We start from the raw sequence: 20,767 nt of genomic DNA on the forward strand, positions 1-20,767 counted from the left end.
TTATGCTTTCAAGAACATGTTGCAGAATATATCCCCAAAACAAAAACAAAACTCACCATTATGGAGGGGCCCTTAAAATATCAGCTCCCACACTTAAAAAGTGTGCCCCCTTTTCAAGTTGCTGGTGCCTCCTTCCCTACGCCACAACTCCAAATAAAAAAGCTAGAATTAAAAAGAAGCTCCATGATTCCCTGGCAAGAAATGGTACTGCATTTATAATTCCAGCTAACAAGTGTTGTTTGCAAGCCTATGTGGAAGTGAGTCTGCTATTGCATGTTAATTCTTCTCCCTTATCTAAGGCAAGGCTTTTTCCCTTGGGGAAAGCAAGGAGGACACTGCCTGGGAAGGGAGGCCAGAATTCAGTCCACTGGGTTTTTCTTCTAAAACTTTTCTTTTGAAAAAGGCATCACGTTTTGCATGTGTGTTCAATAGGAATGCTTGAAAAGTCCAGGTGATTGGGGTAGGGGCAGCCAGAATGGACGTATACCTCTGTATTTGGTATTCCTATTTGCCTTCTCTTAGCACCAATTATTCATTTGGTTACTCCCAGTTTTACATCTCTTGTCTGATATTTAGCTACTTTACTGTTTGATTATGCAGCTGGATGTTGCTTGTTACGACAATGTTGTAGTACGTTGAGAAACAGGTAGATCTGTTCTGTTGAAAAGAATGTGAAATGAACATTTCTCCAAACATGCTTGAGAATGGAATCCTCACCTATGGCTGACCGCTGCTTACTTCCACAACAGCAGAACATGATAGATTGCATTATAGCTCCACCATCATTTGTTCTGCCATTCAGTCCTAATTTACTTCTTGTAGTGCACAGGGAAGCAAGGCTAGCTGGAAACTTATTTTCAGTGCCAAATTGGAACATACGAAGTAATAATTAGGATGAGAATGTCTTTGAACATGTACAGAGTATCTTTCCTTTCACTGGGTAACGTGCCATAGCTAGCTTCTACTATTTTGGGATTATGAGGACTAGTTTTTCAAGGAGGAGAGTCTGACTTCTACATGCATTACAGAGATGGAGGGAGGCAAAAGCTGTCTCAGGTGTTGGTTGTTGTTGTTACTGTTGTTGTTATTTATTATTATTATTATTATTAATTTAGACTTTTTAGTCACCCAATAGTCTTTCAGCAACTTAGCTACAACACATACAAAAACATAAATATAAATACATTATTCCATTAAAATAGAACAGAACAACCTCCATAACAGCTGCAGGACATTTTAGCAGCATAGGTTAGGTTTATTGAATTTATGCATTGCTTCCTACAACAAAAAGTCCCAAAGTGATTTACAAGAATGAAGTACAATAATAAAAATGCATCCACATATTAAAAACATAAGCATAATAAGAACATCCAGTCATTGGTGTTGCCCAGATGCCCAGGAAAACAGAAACATTTTTGCCTGGTGCCAAAACAATGATGAAGTCAGCACCAGAGGGGCCTTCTTGGGGACAGCATTCCTTACACAGAGGGCTCTTATAGAAAAGCCCCATTCTGCCATTGCCATCCTCCAGACCTCCCTCAGACATGGCACTCAGAGAAGGGCCTACTCCTACCCCACCTGTACTGTTTCACACACACATACCATCTACCAGGTACCTATGGGAACAATTCCAGGAAAAAGAGGGAGGGAGGTGACTATAACACCCAAGGTCTGCTCTCACTCCAACTGGGCTGGCTTTGTTTTGTTTTGTTTTACATGTGCCATTTTTAATGTATTCCATACATTTTTATGAATGATGTGAGCTGCTTTGAGTCGTCCAGTTGAAAAGAGGGTTACAATTCTATTAAATAAATAGTGAGAGAACAACATTGGAGTACAAATTACTGTAAAAAGGTTGGTTGTAGAACTGCAGTGCAAAATTCGGATAAGTGCAAATTTTGAAGGATGGTTGTGTTTCAGTTCCTTTTTTTTGGAATGTGAAAATTTGATAAATTTGGCTTTAAATGCAAATTGGATCAAATTTCTCCCCCCTCCCTATCTTGCACCTCTCATTTCAGCATATTTTCTCCCCAAAAACTCCCAAAAATTCCACTGAATGTTCAACAGTTCTAGCATCAAAACTAGAATATGGGTTAGTTTGGACTATTTTTAAGTAATCTTTCAAGCTGTGCAGAAAAAAGTATAGCCTTCAAAGTACCTTTACTTCATCACTAAATATCTGCAGCATGTTTCCATGCATTTGGAGAGACTTATTTTGTTAAATGGAAGCAATGTTTTTGGAACCACATTTGAAGCCTTTGTTAATCTTTTGCTAGCGATGCCTTGGGAAACTTTATTTATAGTCTCCCAAGGTTCACTAGATTTTCACACAATATCACAATGGTTTAGATGTCATTGACACCATAAAAACAGCCTCTGAAACTTCATATGCACATCAGCTTTTTGACAGGAGCTATTACATCGATGTCACTATATACATGACCAATCACCACTGGTGTTTTACCAGCTGTGCTATTAACCAAAAAGAAATGTCCATAACCTGTAGCCCTGGCAATCTTGATTCTGCATGCTGGGCAGAATTATAACACACACATACCCATTCTTCTAAAAGCATATACATGATGAATGGTGTAAAAAGAAAACAATTCCCTCACAAGTGATGTGTCCAGGTTTAGGAACTTGTCTACATAATAAAGATTCACAGCACAATCATATGCATGCCTACTCAAAAAAGTCCCATTGTGTACAGTGAAATTTATTCCCTGTTATGGAATTGCAATCTCAGAGGTGGCTGTTATTCTGAATTTATTATCCCCATTAGTGATGTTGAGTTCACCCAGAACGAGTTAACAGCCCTGCTATTTACCTACCTAACTGTGCACACTTAAAAAAATTTTTTTTAATCTATTGAACCTGTGTGTTTTTAAAACCAGAAAAGGTAATAAGAGACTCTGGAAAAATGGAAATAATGGAGATGAGGAAAGAAGTTAACCTAGTTGATTAGAACCTGTAAAGCCCAACAATTGCTACTCACCTTTTTAAAAATCCTGTGGCTATGTAATCATAACAGGGATTATAGTACAAGGTTTGTTCCTTTAGAGCAGGGATGGTCCTCTAGATGTTGGACTACAACTCCCATCATCTCTGACCATTGGCTATGCTGGCAGTCAGTGATGCCTGATGGCAGTGAGTCCAACAACATCTGGAAGGGCACAGATTTCTCACCCTACTTTTAGAGAAACTCAGTGATGGGGGAGCCTGTGGCCCTCCAGATGCTGTTGGACTCCCAACTCCCATCAGCTCCAGCCTGCATGGTCAGTGGTCAGGGATAATGGAAGCTGTAGTTCAACAATACTTGGAGGTCTAGAGGTTCCCCATCCCTAGACTATAAGATTAATGAAAGGGCCTGAAGTGTCCTTTACTGCAAGGAAACTAACCCCTTTTTGTCATTGATGTTTCTAGAGTTGCTTGCTTCATCGGTGCTTTAATTTTTCCATGTTCAGGTTCTTTACTTTATTCCCTTCCTTTGCTTATCTTGTTTCATAAGTTAAAGTCATGTAAATATTTTTTTAAAAAAATTAATGAAATACACACATAATTGAGAAAATAAAGAACAAGCTGGAAACAACAAAATTTTGGGAAGCTCCTTCTAAAGCTGAAATGGTCCATCTTTGTTGCTGTGCAGTCAAAACTACCGAGAAATGAAGAAGAGGGATTTGCATGCTTGGTGATGCTCTAAATTTATAAAATGATAAAAACAAAAACTAGGAGCCCTGAAGTCATCAGAAGTCTACAAAATCTTCAAAACATCAACACACAAACAACACACAGACGCACTATAGAGGTAAACCTTCGAACAGAAAAAGGAATGCACACAGTTCAGTGAGGCTCTTAACTGAAGCCTTAGCCAGAACTCTGCACCTGAAACATGACTACAGCCTTCCATCCTCAGCCAGCTCTCTCAGCTCTGTCCACCCTAGTGTGGTCTGTAGGAGGTGATTCTGGAAGGCAGAACAACCCCTTCCTAATGTACAACATTTTGTTGCAGATCCCCCTTGGTTGTGGCAGTATGTATAAGGTGAAAAAGTAAGGACTCTGCCACCTGTAGTGAGGCACTGGGGATACAGCATCATATTTTTGCAGGTTGCACTTTTCATAATATCCCACACTTCCATGATGATTTCTCTCTATCCAACTCCTCCTAAACCATTTTGTGAGCATGGGTAGGGATGCTACTGATAGTGAATGGTAATGAACTGCTTTCAGGGAACTTGCACTCTTTCTCTTGGTAGAGAGCCCCCACCATAAATCATCAACATAGTTGTTGTTGTTATTTTATTATTATTGCCTGCACTTAACAAGTAGGTCCCAGGGTGAGTTACAGAAATTAAAAATTCAGTATTAAAAACAATAAAAACAGGAATAGGATGGCTCCTAAAAACATATGTCTCATATGCTGAAGGCCAGGGTAAAGAGGTGTGTCTTTAGCATTTGTTGAAAACTATACAGCAAAGGTGCCAGACCCCCCTCTATAGAGAAGGAATTCCACAACTTAGGGGCTGCCACAGAGAAAGCCCTCTCCCAGGCTACCATCCCCATAACTTCTGAGGGTTGCAGAAGTACCAAGAAGTCCCCCTCTGCTGATCTTAACACTTGAGAGGGTCTGTAGGGAAGAAGGCGGTCTCTAAGCCTAAGTTGTTTAGGGCTTTAAACACTAACGTGAGCACCTTGAACTGGGCCCAGAAATGAACTGAGAACCAATGCAACTGTTTTAGAACACAAGTTATATGAGTTCTAAAAGAACCCCAGTAATCTGACTTGCTGCATTTTGGACCAACTGAAGTCCCGACTTGTCTTCAAGGGCAGCCCCAGATAGTGCATTGCAATAATCCAATCTGGAAGTTGCCAGAGCATGGAGTACTGTTGCCAAGTCATTTCTGTCCAAAAGGGGCCATAGCTGGCAAACCAAACTAGAAATAGGAACCCCTAGCCACTGAGGCCACCTGAGGCTCCAATAACAATGTTAGATCCAGGAGTACCTGCAAGCTACAAACCTACTCCTTCCAGGGAAGTGCAGTGCCATACAGAACAGGCCATGTTCCCATCTCCTGGACTCAGAAACTTGCAACACATAACACCTCTGTCTTTTCAGGACTCAGTTTCAGTTTCTTGGCCCACATCAAGCCCATCACTACCTCCAGACACCTGCCTAGCTCCTCAACCACCTCTCCCAATTCAAATGGAACAGAGAGATGAAGCTGAGTGTCATGTGCATATTGGTGACACTTCACTCCAAAACACCTGCTCCCGGTGGCATCATATAGATGTTAAATAGCATGGGGGCCAAGACAGACCCCTGCGGGACAGCACAGGAAAGCTCCCATGGTATCAAACAGAAGCCTCCCATAACTACTTTCTGGAAATGTCTCTGGAGGTAGGAGCAGAGCCACTGAAGTCCAGTGCTGCCACCCCCCCCATCCCCTGAGGCTTTCCAGAAGGATACCATAGTAAGTGGTATCAAAACCCACCAGGAGTGATCTAGAAGAATGAGCAGGGTTGCACTCCACCCATCTCCCTCTCAACAAATTCATCAATTAAGGTGACCAAGGCAGTTTCAGTCCTATGATGAGGCCTAAAGCCAGACTGAAGTCTAGATATTCAGTCTCTTCCAAGCATGCCTGAAATTGGACCACCACTTCTTTCTCAACCATCTTGTCCAAAAAACAGATATTTGCCACTGGGTGATAGTTATTTAACACTTCTGGGTCCAAGGAGGTCTTCTTAAGAAGGGGACGCAGCACCACCTCCTTCAAGGCAGGTGGTACTTTACCCTCCTCCAATGATGCATTGCTCATTCCTTGGAGCCATCCAATCAACCCCCCACGACTAGATCTAAGAAGCCAAGATGGGCCAAGGTCAAGGGGCCAGGTGGTCAGCTACACTTCTTAAAGCAGCTTGTCCACACCCTCAAGCCACAATAATTGAAACTGATCCAGACAAGATGGGGCTTGCTCTGTACGTGGCATCCAACTTGATCTGAATCTGAGAGATTTTGTCCCTAAAGTGCCTCCCAAAGTTACACTAGCTCTCTTCTGAGGGCTCAGAGCAAAGCTCTCTTGACCAGATGACAAAAGCCCATTAACCACTCGGAAAAGCTCTGCTGGGGGGCTCCTTGCAGATCCAATGGTGGCAGAGAAACCGGCTTTCTTTGCCACCACCACCAGTGTGTGGTAGGTATGATAATGTGACCTCACATGTGCTCGGTCAGATTCAGAGCAAGATTTATGCCATCTGTTGTCTAGCTGACTACCCTCTTGTTTCATCGCACACAGGACAATAAAGTACCAAGGTGACCTATGTGCTCTGCAGTGATGGTGAGGGTACTCAGTAGCAATCGTATTGATGGCTCTACGCATGTCACCATTCCTCAGTGTGATGCCAGCCGGAAAATCCCTCAGAGCATTCAAGAATCCATTGGATTCTATGTTTCCACAGATGGACCATCTCAATAGATCCCTCACCCCTGCAGCATGAGGTAGCTGTGTTCAACCCAAACCTCACCAGGGAATGATGCATCCATGACAACAAACTCACAATGAGCTCTGCCCCCAATCAATGGAGTATTACCATTATGCTCTATGGCAAAGTCCAGCGTATGTCTGGTTACACGTGTTAGATCAGTGATGTACTGAGACAGCCCCATAGTTGTTATAGAGGCCATAAAATCCTGAGCTGGGCCATTTAAGGAAGCTTCAGCATGGATATTGAAGTCCTGCAACTCTACTTTATAGGGGTTCTCCAACACCACATCTGAGGTGACCTCTGCATTCCTCCATGCATTCCTGTTCTCCCTAGAAACATTATAGAGGTGGCATAGGGATGACTTTAGGGAGTCATCAATGCCTTTGAGATAACAGCAGTCTTTAAAGTAGTTTATACCCACATCTCAGTCCTGTTTGCTTGCATAAGAACAAGCACATCTTACACCAAGGGAAGGATAATGTTTATGATGCATAATAGGTTAATGCAGGGATGGGGGGCCTGGTCTCCCAAGTTGTTGTTGTACAGCTCACTGAAGGGCCATATCTCAATGAGAGCATCTGCTTTGCATGCAGAGGATCCCAGATTCAATCCCAAGCATATCCAGATAGGGCTGGTAAAGGCTCCTGTCTGAAGCCCTGGAGAGCCATTGTCAGTCATTGTAGACAATACTGAGCCAGAGGGACCAATGATTTGACTCAGAATAAAGCAGCTTTTTGTGTTCCATTGACCCTGTAATCCCTCACCATTGACCATGCTGGCTGGGACTGATGGGAGTTATTGTCCCACAACATCTGGAGGGCCACAAATTGTGGTGAAGCAAAGGAAATGAAGACACAACTTTTCAACAGAATAATGGGCAGAGACATGCCATGCATTACTGCATTATAATGTCAATAAGACACATAACATTTTTTGGATTAAAAAGGGCAATGGCTGGCTTTTAATTTACTAATGTGGGAGTGAGTAATAATGTGATAAAACCCGTTCAATTTCTATGAAGAGTTAAAAGAAAATCATTCACTGCTTATTGGTTCATTTTGTAAATTGAGATCAATGAAATTTCTCCAACGAAAGCATGAAATCAATTGTAAAATATCATATAATTTCTGATCTGTATTGTAAATTATAGTTTATTTGACATTAATTGATGGAGTTTCCATATACTGGGATGCATTTCTGCATAGCACATCTCTGGATAATTCTCGTGGATCCATTTCTACTGCATCTTAGAGTGATCTGTTTTTCATGTCCACATTTACCCTTATGCAAATAACCCAATCAACCAAATAGAAAACAAGATGCTGTAATCAGAAGGGCTTGACAAACAGTAACCTTAGAGTTTTAGGAGAATGCCTGGGATTTATGTTCCTACCTGCATCTGTTGAAACAATTGATCCATTATAAAGCACTTGAATAGGTCAATTTCAGACAAGAAGTACAAATCGGATCAGATGTGGCAAGCAATTGATACTGGTTTGATTTAAATGTGTGATGTCTGTAGCTCACTGCTGGTCAGAAATGCAACCTGGGCTGTTTTTATATATGCCTTCTCTCTCTTTCCCATTCTGGTGGTTACTCTGTCATGCTAGGTTTGAAAGACATGAGACGGACTTCTTCAATACAGGAAGTGTCATATAACCATTGTTTTCCTTAGTGGGTAATCCATTGTGACTAGTCTTGACAATAGATTTGTGCCCTGAGAAAGGGAGACAAAGTAGAATAAAGTGGGGGGGGGGAGGAGAGAGAGAGAAGCTAGCACTGAGATGTGTATGGTAAAAAAAATTATAAGTGTAGCTTGCATGGAACATGTTGCAATTAAGGAGGGTTGTAGGTTTGAAGAGGCTCAAAACCACTGTGACAGAAGACTGGTATCAGATCAGGGACATTCTGCTATGCATCACATTTCCTGTTGCCAGATCTGCTCATCTGCAATGTGTATTGATGAAAAAACTAATTTGGGATTATTAGCAATGCTATTCTTGGGATCTTTACTGAAAATAATTGTGTAATTCAGATAGGATTGCATCGGCTAAGATGACCTTGCTTTCTTTGAGGAATTAGACAATGACTAAGAAAAACCAGTAGCTTGCTCTGGAGAGCTGGCAATAGCCACACTATTGTTGCAATTGTAATATTTATTTATTAAAGGAGAAAATGATTTAAAAGTTTTTAAAAAAGGCTTTGTGGCTTGAAACACTAGTACAATTTTTTTAAAAAAATACGAAGGGTAAATAATTACACAGGCTACCCACCCTGAGTTGCCTGGACCATACACTTAATTACTAATGCAATGACTAAGGTGGAGAATCGGCTTACACAGAACTCCCTCCCTTCGCTATGGAGGGAGCAGACACAGACATGGAAGGGGAAACGTTAACATGTAAACCATTAGATAGTTCAGTCTTGCATGATCTAGGAGTTAGTCATGGACAGAACACTGCCTGGTTGGGTTTAGACTCACTGGGACTCAGAACCTCTGCAGGGGTGGGGGACCGATTAGGATGGTCCGCCCCAGGAGACTGATGGATCCGGATGGTTTCCTGATGGCTCTTGGGGATTTTCCTGTCACCTCAGCAGGCGATTCTGTCAAAGCCCTGGTTGACCTCTGGAATGGGGAAATGGCCAGGGCAGCCGACACGATCGCCCCGGAGCGTCCCCTCTCACGGAGTGGAGCCAAACCAGCTCCTTGGTTTACCAGGGAGCTGGCGGCGATGAAACGAATAAGACAGGGACTAGAGTGATGTTGGTGGAAGACTCGGAACGAGTCTGACCGAACACGGGCTAGAGCCTATTTGAAGGCCTACTCCGTGGCAGTGCGGGCAAAGAAGAAACTTTTCTTTTCTGCCACCATTGCATCTGCCAGGAGCCGTCCAGCGGAGCTGTTACGAGTGGTCAGGGGTCTTTTACATTCAGGCCCCCGAGAGGGTAATATAGACCACTCAACAGCCCGCTGTCAAGAATTTGCACAGCACTTTGCAGATAAAGTTGCTCAGATTTGCTCCGACTTGGACACTAAAATTGATACAGTCTCAAGGGATGTAACTTTGGCTCCTGTTTGTCCAATAACAATGGATTCTTTTCAATTTGTACAGCCCGAGGATGTAGACAAGATCCTTGGAGAGGCGAGAGCCACCACATGTTTGCTAGACCCTTGCCCTTCCTGGCTCATTGGGAGTGCCAGAGGGGGACTGGCCGACTGAGTGAGGGGAGTGGTAAATGCCTCTTTACAACAAGGCAGAATTCCAATGTGCCTAAAAGAGGCAGTTGTAAGACCTTTGTTGAAAAAGCCCTCCCTGGATCCCTCTATAATGGGTAATTATCGGCCAGTCTCCAACATTCAATTTCTGGGTAAGGTAATAGAGCATGTGGTGGCTGCCCAGCTCCAGAGATTCTTGGATGAAATGGATTATCTTGACCCATTTCAGTCTGGTTTCAGGCCCGGCTACAGGACAGAGACGGCTTTGGTCACCTTGGTGGATGACCTATGCAGAGAGTTGGACAGGGGGAGTGTGTCCCTGTTGGTTCTACTGGACCTCTCAGCAGCTTTTGATACCATCGACCATGGTATCCTTCTGGGCCGCCTTGCTGGGATGGGACTTGGGGGCATTGTGTTGCAGTGGCTCCGCTCCTTCCTGGAGGGACGAACCCAGAAGGTGGTACTGGGGGATTCTTGTTCGACTTCTTGGCTGTTGACATATGGGGTCCCTCAGGGCTCAGTTTTGTCCCCCATGTTATTTAACATCTACATGAAACTGCTGGGTGAGGTTGTCTGGGGGTTTGGGGTTCGGTGTCATCAGTATGCGGATGACACCCAACTCTATTTTTCCTTTCCACCTAAAGCCAAGGAAGCTATCCTGGTCCTGAACTGAGCCTGGCATCAGTGATGGACTGGATGAGGGTGAACAAATTGAAATTAAATTCAGATAAGACAGAGGTGCTCCTGGTTAGTCAAAAGGCAAATCAGGGAATAGGGATTCAGCCTGTGCTGGATGGGGTTACACTCCCCCTGAAGACACAGGTTCGCAGTTTGGGTGTGCTCCTGGACTCAGCTTTGAACTTGGAGGCCCAGGTCTCTGCAGTGGCCAGGAGTGCTTTTACCCAGTTAAGACTGGTGCGCCAGCTGCGCCCGTTCCTGGAGATGCCTGACTTGACTAGTGATGCATGCCTTAGTTACATCCCGTTTAGATTACTGTAATGCACTCTACGTGGGGCTGCCTTTGAAGACTGTTCGGAAACTTAAACTGCTACAAAGAGCTGCAGCCGGAGTGCTAACTGGGGCTGGTTACAGGGACCATACAACCCTTTTGTTACAACAGCTCCACTGGCTGCCACTTTGTTTCCGGTCACAATTCAAAGTGCTGGTTTTGACCTATAAAGCTCTATATGGCCCAGGTCCAGGCTATTTGTCAGACTGTATCTCCCCATATGAGCCAGCCCGGGCATTGAGATCCTCAGGAGGGGCCCTTCTCTCAGTCCCAACACCTTCGCAAGCCCGATTGGTGGGGACACGAGATAGGGCCTTCTCGGTGGCTGCCCCCAGGTTCTGGAACTCTCTTCCTAGGGAAGCACGAATGGCCCCTTCCTTGCTATCCTTCCGTTGGCAGGCAAAGACTTTTTTATTCCGACAGGCTTTTGGACTAGAAGATGTTTAAGATAGGGCCTCATAAGGTCTGTTGTATTGTTCTATGGTCCTATTCTTAATGTTTTAAATTGTCTTAGTATCTTAAGTGTATGTTTCGTGGTTTTAATGTCACGAATAGTTTAATTCTATTTTAATTGTATATTTTTGTATTTTTTTTACCTATGTGTAGTTTTTATTTGTAAGCCGCCCTGAGTTCCAGTTTTGGAAAAAGGGCGGGGTAAAAATAAAGATTTATTATTATTATTATTATTAGTGAGCCTGGGAAAATAAGGGAGATAAAAAGGAGTAAAGGGGTTCAAATACAGTAATAATCTGTTGTGGCATGGAAAGAATAAAAGGGCAACACCAAATCACAGTCTCTGGTGTTTTGGGTGCAACTTAGTAGATGGCCACAGCTAGGCTTGGATGCTTGACAGGGGTTTTGCTGTTTAAGATCATCCTTCCACCTGTCAAAATAGTCGCTCCATCATGGGCAGTTGGAGAAACTGATACCTGTGTAATTATTGTCACTGGGTTGCCATGAACTCTTCCAATCTTTCCCCCAAATTTTCCCTTTGTTTTTTAAAGAGACACTATGGTACCTCTCCACATCCTAACTATTCCTAAAGAAAATAATAAACTTGGTCAAGTAGCAAGGCAACAGGGAACAAGAGGCAAGGAAAAGGGATCTAGCTAAACTTATAGAATAATAGAGTTCTCGCAGTGATTTGCAAGGTTCACATGTCTGGAAAAAAGCAACATGGTGGGGGACTGAATTTGTGGATGCAACCGTGCACCTAATTATCAGTCAGCCTCAATATGAGTTTGAAAGGTGGCTTTCACAGATGTCTGAACATTAATATTATTACATAACAAATGATACAGGTAATGAGTTTTCCAGAGTCATGTGTGCTAAGTTACATGCCAAAGCAAAGTCACAAGGGCATTTCTGCCAATCGGATCTGAAGGTGCTCTCATTGAAAGGGGATGGGCCTGGATCTCTTCAGAAAATGTAAAATGGACACTTTACTCAAGGCAGGATATAGTTACCAGCTGGTGCCATTCACACATAAGGACAACCAAAATGATCAAGAGGTTCGATCAATTCCTCTATGAGAAAACATTTGGGTCTTTTTAGTTTAGGAGAAAAACAAGTAAGGGGGGGGACAAGATAGAGATACAAAGATGAGCCCCTCTGATTTTAACAGACAACCTGACCTCTGGTTGGGCAAGTATGGTTGAGGAAAAATTACATCTTTACGGGTTTTCTCCCTCAGCTCTGGTTCAACTGGGACCTATAAAGGTCAAAGAAATGATTAAGAACTGGATTAGGGATGTTGCCTTTCAAGAAGACAGAGCTTGGGCCTCACATTACTTGTTTCCAGTGAATCACAGTAAGAATCTTGCCCCTGAAGCCTATCTTTATGCTCTGGAGATCCCTAAGTATCATAGACCCTTTACACTGGCTCAGTTCAACTCCTTACCATCAGCCTTGTTGGAGGGGAGATATTTGCGCATTCCTTATTCCCAATGCATCTGCCCATGCCAATCAGGCGAGGTTGAATCGATTACCCACGTCCTGTTATACTGTTCATATTATAAGGACATTTGTTCCTTTTATACTGCTCCAATTTTTAAAAACTTACCAGGTAGATCTGACACATTTTTCCTTCTCTCAGATTTGAGAAATGAAATAACTTTTAAAATGGCAAAATTTTGTGCTTTAGCATGTACTATAGGGAAACAGATGGTTAATACATCTTAATTATAGTATACCGGTTTTTATTTTCTTGTTTATATATAAGTTATATAATTTAACTTGTTTACTGGTTTATATGTAATTCTTCTGTCTTTCTGCGTTTAAATACTTGTACCTTTATGGCTGGTCAATGACCGCAAACGATAAAGTTGAGATGAGATACAGATATATAAAATTATGCATGGTGTGAAAAAAGTGAATAGGTTCTCCCACTCTCATAATACTGAAAATCATGGACACCTTTTTTAATGGAATTTTCTCTCAGGAGATGTAGTAATGGCCAACAACTTGGATGGCTTGAAAAGGGGGGATTGTATCCAATGACCTTCCCCTCCCTCTCCTCTCCCCTGCATCCCTACGTGCGTCTCTTTCTCAATAACACATTCATTGCTCAGAACAAAGCCAAATTACACACATAGTAGTCTGAGAGCATGCATAGAGTTCCAGTTGAGCTTAGCAACTCGGTAACATCCCACTTAGTGATCAAGCTCAGTGGGTGACTTTAGGCCAACCACTAGTTATCAATCTATCTTACTTCACAGGGTTGTTGTGAGAATAAAATTGAGAGGGGAGGCAGAGAGAAGAAACATGCCTGGAGCTTCCTGATATGAATATACTAAATAAATAAAGGTGGTTTCCCATTAAAACATATGTCAAAATGTAGATAATACATTTGTTTAGTATGAAATGTTTCTTGGTAGAGCTCCCTAATTCAGTAGTTGTTTATCAGAAGAGACACAGGTTTGAGAAAAGACAGGTCTACTGAAATGAAAATTACATAAAACAGTAAATGTAAAAGGCTGTTAATATTTCATTATGGGAATTTATACTGTGCCTAAAACATACCTCATGTCACTACAGAGGAATGAATCAGTCTGTTTCTGACCTGTTCCACTTTCATGTGTCCATTCTCCACCTCCACACTGTGCCTTTTAAAAAAATTGCACAGAATTTGTATTTAAATTTATATTTAAGTATATATTTCTGACTGTATTTTCTTTGAAATACTAATTTCTATTTGTATGTCCTCTCAAACTACGAATTTTAAAATATGTCACTCATTGTACACTATGTCTTAGTTTTCTCACTTGAAATCTTCTAATCTTTACTAAAACTAAAGAGGAAAAAATATTCAGTAATTTATCCAGACAGGCTGATAGTGTCCTTTTTTTGACATTGCCCGGCTCTTTTTCCTTCATTATTGGAGCTTCACCGCCTTCTTCTTTCTTAAAAATGTAAATATACTGCCTTCAAGTCAATTCCGACTTATGGCGACCCTGTGAATAGTGTTTTCATGAGGCTGAGAGGCAGTGACTGGCCCAAGGTCACCCAGTGAGCCTCATGGCTATGTGGGGATTCGAACCCTGGTCTCCCAGGTCGTAGTGTACCATGGTACCCTTCACCTAGGCCACCTTTTCTGCCAGCTAATTTCTTTTAGGAGATATTTATTCTAGATGGTCCATGATTCTGGAACCCAGCTGCTTCACATTCGCATGTCCAAGTTTGTCTCTCCTTTTCCTTACTTTCCCCAGCACTCTATAACACATCTCTTGGAAGGTACATGAGTTGCACACATTCTGCATTTATTAATGGGGCAAGGAACCCAGAGCTCATATAAATGTGTAAAGAAACATATTTATTCAGGAAAACGCAGTTCTAGGAGAGGAAGGGATGAAAATGAAAAGAAATGAGTGCTAATGTAGACAGAGTCTTACAGAAGGCCACAATTTTTAAGACCTTTGGAAAAATTCACATATGAGATATGAATTATATATTTATATGCAATATCTAACACAATTTATGAGAGAAAATAATATTTTGAAAATAATCCTTTGAAAATATTAAGATTGATTTCTGTATGTGGGTGTTTATTATGTTTTATACATAAAATAGCATGAAACAGATTAATGCATATGCCTTTTTTCTATAGTACATTTTTCACTATAGCTCAGTAGCTTGGTTTCACAAGATTCATGGAACAAAATGAAATCAATAGCTGTGTTAACAGACTTTATAATATCCTAACTTTTTAAATACGTACACAGATATGTGGCAGATATATGCTTTCCCTTCAGTGTTTCTGAATCTAGTCCTTTATTAAATCCAAGTGTAAAAATTAAATGCCATATCCATTTCCTCTTTTTGTAGATTTAAGAGTTTTTACAGCACACCAGTTTCTCATCACTGCCTGCACAATTGTTGGTTGTACAAACAGTTCCCTGGTCGCCTTGTTTACAGCACAGCTGCCTCCAGCTGATGTGGATGCACCAGTCCTGACGGTTTTGGATTCTAAAACAATATATGCACAGTTAAGTACAGACTTTCTCTTTCTCCTGTGGCATTGGCGTGACTTGACTACTGTCCTCTTGGTCTCCAAGAATGATCAGCTTGCAGGTGATAGCAAGGGAAGGAGCTTACCATCTATGTAAAGCAGCTGGGAGAGATCATCAGGAGATTTGGGCTGCAGTGTGACCAATATGCGGATGACACTCAGCTCTATCTCTCATTTAAATCTTCACCGGAGAAGGCTGTGGAGACCATGTCCAAGTGCCTGGAATCCGTGAGTGGATGGATGGGCAGGAACAGGTTGAAGTTGAACCCTGATAAGACCGAGGTACTACTTGTGGGAGACAAGGGAGGGTTAGGAGATGTTGACCTGGTGTTGGGTGGGGTGAAGTTGCCCCTACAGGACCAGGTCCACAGCCTCGGGGTTGTTCTTGATTCCAAGCTGTCCATGGAGGCTCAGATTTCGGCTGTGAGCCAGGCAGCTTGGTATCGATTACACCTTATACGTAGGCTGCAACCCTACCTCCCTGTTCAACAGCTCCCGCTCATGGTGCATGCCCTGGTCACCTCTCGATTAGACTACTGTAATGCGCTCTACATGGGGTTACCCTTGAAAATGACCCAGAAATTACAACTTATACAGAATGCAGCGGCGCGCTTACTTACCAACAGCCGCCGACGGGACCACATCACGCCAGTATTATTTGACCTACACTGGCTGCCGGTTGTTTTCCGGGCCCGATTCAAGGTGTTGGTCTTAACCTTTAAAACCCTGTACGGTTTCGGCCCAGCTTACCTGAAAGAGCGCCTCCACCGCCACCAATTATGCCGCCCAACTAGATCAGCCACACAAGGCCTTCTCTCAATCCCGCCAACCAAAACAGCTAGGTTGGTGAGTACTAGGGAGAGGGCCTTTTCTGTGGTGGCCCCCACTCTCTGGAACTCCTCCCATGTGATCTTCGACATGCCCCTTCCCTAGATGTATTCCGCAAGGCCCTGAAGACGTGGCTATTCCAGCAAGCCTTTGAGGTCATTGGGTAAATCACCATGATTCTGTCATTTATCGTATGTTGTTAATATAATTGCTTTTATATGTATTGATGACTGTCCAGTATTTTACCTATTGTTATTAATGTGATTACATCTGTTATTATTGTATTTTATCTCTTTTAATGTAAGAACATAAGAACATAAGAACATAAGAACATAAGAAGAGCCTGCTGGATCAGGCCAGTGGCCCATCTAGTCCAGCATCCTGTTCTCACAGTGGCCAACCAGGTGCCTGGGGGAAGCCCGCAAGCAGGACCCGAGTGCAAGAACACTCTCCCCTCCTGAGGCTTCCGGCAACTGGTTTTCAGAAGCATGCTGCCTCTGACTAGGGTGGCACAGCACAGCCATCATGGCTAGTAGCCATTGATAGCCCTGTCCTCCATGAATTTGTCTAATCTTCTTTTAAAGCCGTCCAAGCTGGTGGCGCCTAGAGTGGCTAATTGCCAGATAGGCGACAAACAAATATTTATTATTATTATTATTATTATTATTATTATTATTATTATTATTATTATTATTATTATTATTATTATTATTATTATTACCAGGTCTCCCAGACTGGCCTTATCTCATGAAGTATAAGGCTATCGTCCTGGAGGATAAGCCTATCAATGGCTACTAGCCATGATGGCTATCCTGTGCTCTGTAGTTGGAGGTGGTATGCTTCTGAATACCAGTTGCTGGAAAGGAGGAGGGGAGACTGCTCTTGCACTCAGGACTTGCTTGTGGGTTTCCCATGGGCAACTGGTTCCACACTGTGAGAACAAGATGCTAGACTGGATGGGCCATTGACCTGATCCAGGAGCCTCTTATGTTATGTTATGATCTTATATTGGGGAAAAGCAGGGTCTTAGCAGAGTTCATGACTTAGGTTCAGACTAGATGTAAAGTTAAATGTGTTGTTGCACTTCACGTCCAGGTTTTTTCCCCTTCAAAATAACGAGACAGGGTGGGAAGGATGATTAAGATAACAAAATGAAAGGAAAAGGGTTCAATCCTGCCCCCCCCAAAAAATATTAGTCAGCATTGAAGCTTCCATTGCTGCCAATGGATCCAGTGGTGATATTTTGTGTGGTCTCATGTTCAATTTCTGCAATCTTTGGTTTAAAAAGGATCAGCTATCAAGTTTTCATCCCCATCATAACATGTGCAAAGGGAGGGCTAACCTGGTGCCCAGCAATTAGGATAACTGGACTCTCCTAATAATCTGGGAAGCAGAAATGGTCTTAGGGTATGATAGGGTCCAGGTGAAGAGGCCTGGTGGGCTCAAGGTTTCCTATGCCTAGCTGAGTAGAAGGAGCCAGCAAAGACATATGACCAGTCCTGAGCTGCCAAACACATTGTATTAATCTTTCATACCAAATTAAAATGTAGCTCTTTGTGGAAAATATTTATGCACTTCCAATACGTGTTGTTTTCTGTAAACCTTTTTAAAAAAATGTTGGTTATGTCGTTTTTGATGGTTCCGTTTTTGTGGTGCTAGAATTTGTTAATTCTTTGAGCTTTTTTGTTGGCTTTTATGGAAATTTTTGTCATTCTGTTTTTATTTGTCAGCCACCTGAAGTCTCTTTGGGGGATACAAATGTGGTTATTTTAAAAATAAATACAAATGTTAGATCTCTTTTAGATACCTGCTGCCACTTATAGTTACACAATAGCTTCCTACGTTCTTCTACATCTGAGTAGTAGTGTCCCCTATCCCAGTACCATTGGTCTTAACTGTGAGTTTCAAAAATAAATGCTAATTCTGTGGGACAGTCAATTCACACACACATTTATAGAATTATCCCCACTACCACCACCACTGAAAGGCTTTGAGTCCTTTTCCAGTAACTTTGAATGGTTCATGAACAAGAGGTTATCCCCTTCTTAGCATCTTCCTAAGTTCTCTTTTTTGACCTGTTAGAGTTCTGATGTTTTAGCATTATTCATACTGTTATTGACAATCCACTGACAACTGCAATGGGACACCTTCTTAATCCTTGGACTTCTGGGAGTCCTGGAAAGCCTTCACTCAATGTTGTTGAGGTTGTTGGTTACCTGAAAAATTGCCTTGCCATCCATTGCCCAGTGAGGGCATAAAGATCAGCAAATGGAACCCATCCAATTTTGCCATGGTTTGTTCTATTGTATATTTTAAATATGGATGTTTTTAATGTTTTTATGGAATTGTTTTATTGTATATTTTAATTATGTATGGATTTAATAATTGATTTTATGTTTGTAAACCACTTAGCCATTATGGCATGTAAGCATTACATAAATCTAACAAAAATAATAATATGACCTGGTGACCAGAGCGAAGATCTAGCTCAGTAATCAAGACTGCCTCACCCTGGTATCACTGAGAATGGGAATTCACATGTAGGCCAAATTCCCCCCCCCCCCACCTTTTAAGATGACACAGATATTGTATCTGTTTATGCAAGAATCCCAGTGAGTTCAATCAGGGATAGGGGTTGTGTCCAAAAATTAAATTTATTATGATTAAATTCATAGAAGTGATTAGTTTAGTGCCTCTGTGAACCTTTGATTATCACTTGCCAACTAATTTCCATATTGTCTTTATGCAATCAGTGTATCCTACATATGGCCATAACCTCAGGGCAAAGCTTGCCACAGGAAAAATATTCTTGTGATATCATCAGTGTGAAGCTTTTACCTTGATGATATTGTCACAATCATTTGGTCTCCAAGTACAAATATTACCTTTAAAGAATGTTACATGTTGCCACATGTGTTACTTCAATACTTTCCCCAAACTGTTTGATGACCAGATTATTTTTCATCCTTTAAGTAATTACCGTAAGTGTTCCGCCCCCCCCTCCCGCTCTTGCATGCTTTAGCCTACATATTTCAATAGTTGTGTGAGTTGCTTTTCCGATGCCATTATTTGTTGCTTTTATTTTCAGGTGGAAAGCACCAAAGGAAGTAAATGGAAACCTACGCCACTATATTCTGTACATTGCCAATAATGAGAAAAATACTAGAGTTTGGAATGTAACCTATAATTCTACAGATCTTTCCCGAGAATATACCATCCAGCACCTTTCTCCTGGTACTGAATACTTCATTAAGCTTGCAGTAAGTTGCAAACCACACACACACATATATACTAATGAGACAAAGGAATGACAGCTTGTGTTCATATTTATATTTATACTTCCTTTTGACTATTGTGAAGGATGTCAGAAAGATAATTTTAATAAATTTGTGGAATATTAGCTAAGTTTAGTTACAGTACATTAATGGAAAGAAAGAAGCTGAGAGGTTTTTTTTTAAAAAAAGTAGTGATTAGGGATGGGTGGGAAATTCAATTCAGTTTGCATTTCAAGCCCAATTTATCAAATTCACAGTTCTTGAAACAATATGAGAACCGAAACAAAGCCATTATTTGAAATTCACACATTCATATTTTGTGATGCAGTTCACCAACCAATGTTCACAAAAATACATATGTTAGGGGAAAGTGTGCATAAAAATGAATATACGAGTGAAAATAACATACAAAAATGCATTATATGATAAGAAATCACTTGCAAAATGTGTACATTAGTCAAAACTGCCCACAAAAATGTGATTAGGAGAAATTCACACTAAAATGTTAAAGAATTTTTATGATTGTTTTAAAAAATGCAAATCGCTGCAGAAATGTGGAGAACTAAATTTAAGATTGGGAAAATGAGAAGCTGAGGGAACCAAAATTGACAGATCTTTACATCCCTAGTAGGGATTGGCAAAACCAACCAGTTTTCCTCCCGATAGTTTTGAAAATAATTGGCTCCTCAAAATCTTCAGAGTGGATCATAGAGGCAGAATAGCTTCCACATATTAATGATGGGAGTACAGTTTGATTTTTAAGAACAAACTTACTCGTTTCAAAAAAGCTTCATCCCAATACAAGCATTGGCCCTTTGTAAGATTTGGGCTTGGGAGTGATATGCCTCGTATTGAGTTTGCATACTAACACCGCTGCTACTGCTCCCTTCCTCATCTGTACCCATTTCTTTCTTCCAAATCTATTTAGTGGCATGGTGGTGACATCAATACTGGTAGCAGGAAGCTGTCTCTCTCCTCCTCTACCCATCCCTTCCTCCCTCCCACTCTCATTCTGGATGCCATGGAACTCAACTGCCCAGTGCTCCTTGGAAAAGCATAGTTCTCTGGGACTCCTGAGTCAAGACCCTGGAGAACTTTCTTTCCTTAGGATTCTTTGTACCTCAGTCAGCCACTGAGATGCTTCAACAGAGAGAGGGGTGGGGAGGGTAGTGCCTGAAAGAAGGTAGAGGGAGTATCTGAGTTCACAAATGGTGGAGGAATACAAGGAGGCTGGTAGGAAGGGTTGCTTAATCCACTCAGTTTTCAATCTTTCTGCACACATTCAAAAAGACTAGAGATGTTGTTCAACTGCTCTCAAGGTGTGTGTGCTTCTGCCTGTGTCACTGCTACATAAAGGCATTTATCTGTGTGTGTAAATTCCGTAGATGCTCATTTTCCATGTAATTTTATTTTGGTTTGGTGCCATTTCTCTGTAAAACCCCACACAA

The 20,767-nt window shown here is 41.7% G+C and overlaps 1 protein-coding gene across 1 annotated transcript in view; it reads left to right on the forward strand.

The window, feature by feature from the left end:
* The window catches only part of USH2A (usherin), a 766,975-nt gene that overhangs the window by 348,214 nt on the left and 397,994 nt on the right, over window positions 1–20,767 (forward strand). Inside the window, exons 32-33 of the mRNA XM_061626123.1 lie at window positions 15,033–15,192; window positions 19,133–19,304. Of these exons, the coding sequence (XP_061482107.1) occupies window positions 15,033–15,192; window positions 19,133–19,304 (332 nt within the window). The remainder of the gene's footprint in view (window positions 1–15,032; window positions 15,193–19,132; window positions 19,305–20,767) is intronic.

This window comes from Rhineura floridana, chromosome 4, assembly GCF_030035675.1.
Source record: "Rhineura floridana isolate rRhiFlo1 chromosome 4, rRhiFlo1.hap2, whole genome shotgun sequence".
Taxonomy (NCBI): Eukaryota; Metazoa; Chordata; class Lepidosauria; order Squamata; family Rhineuridae; genus Rhineura; species Rhineura floridana.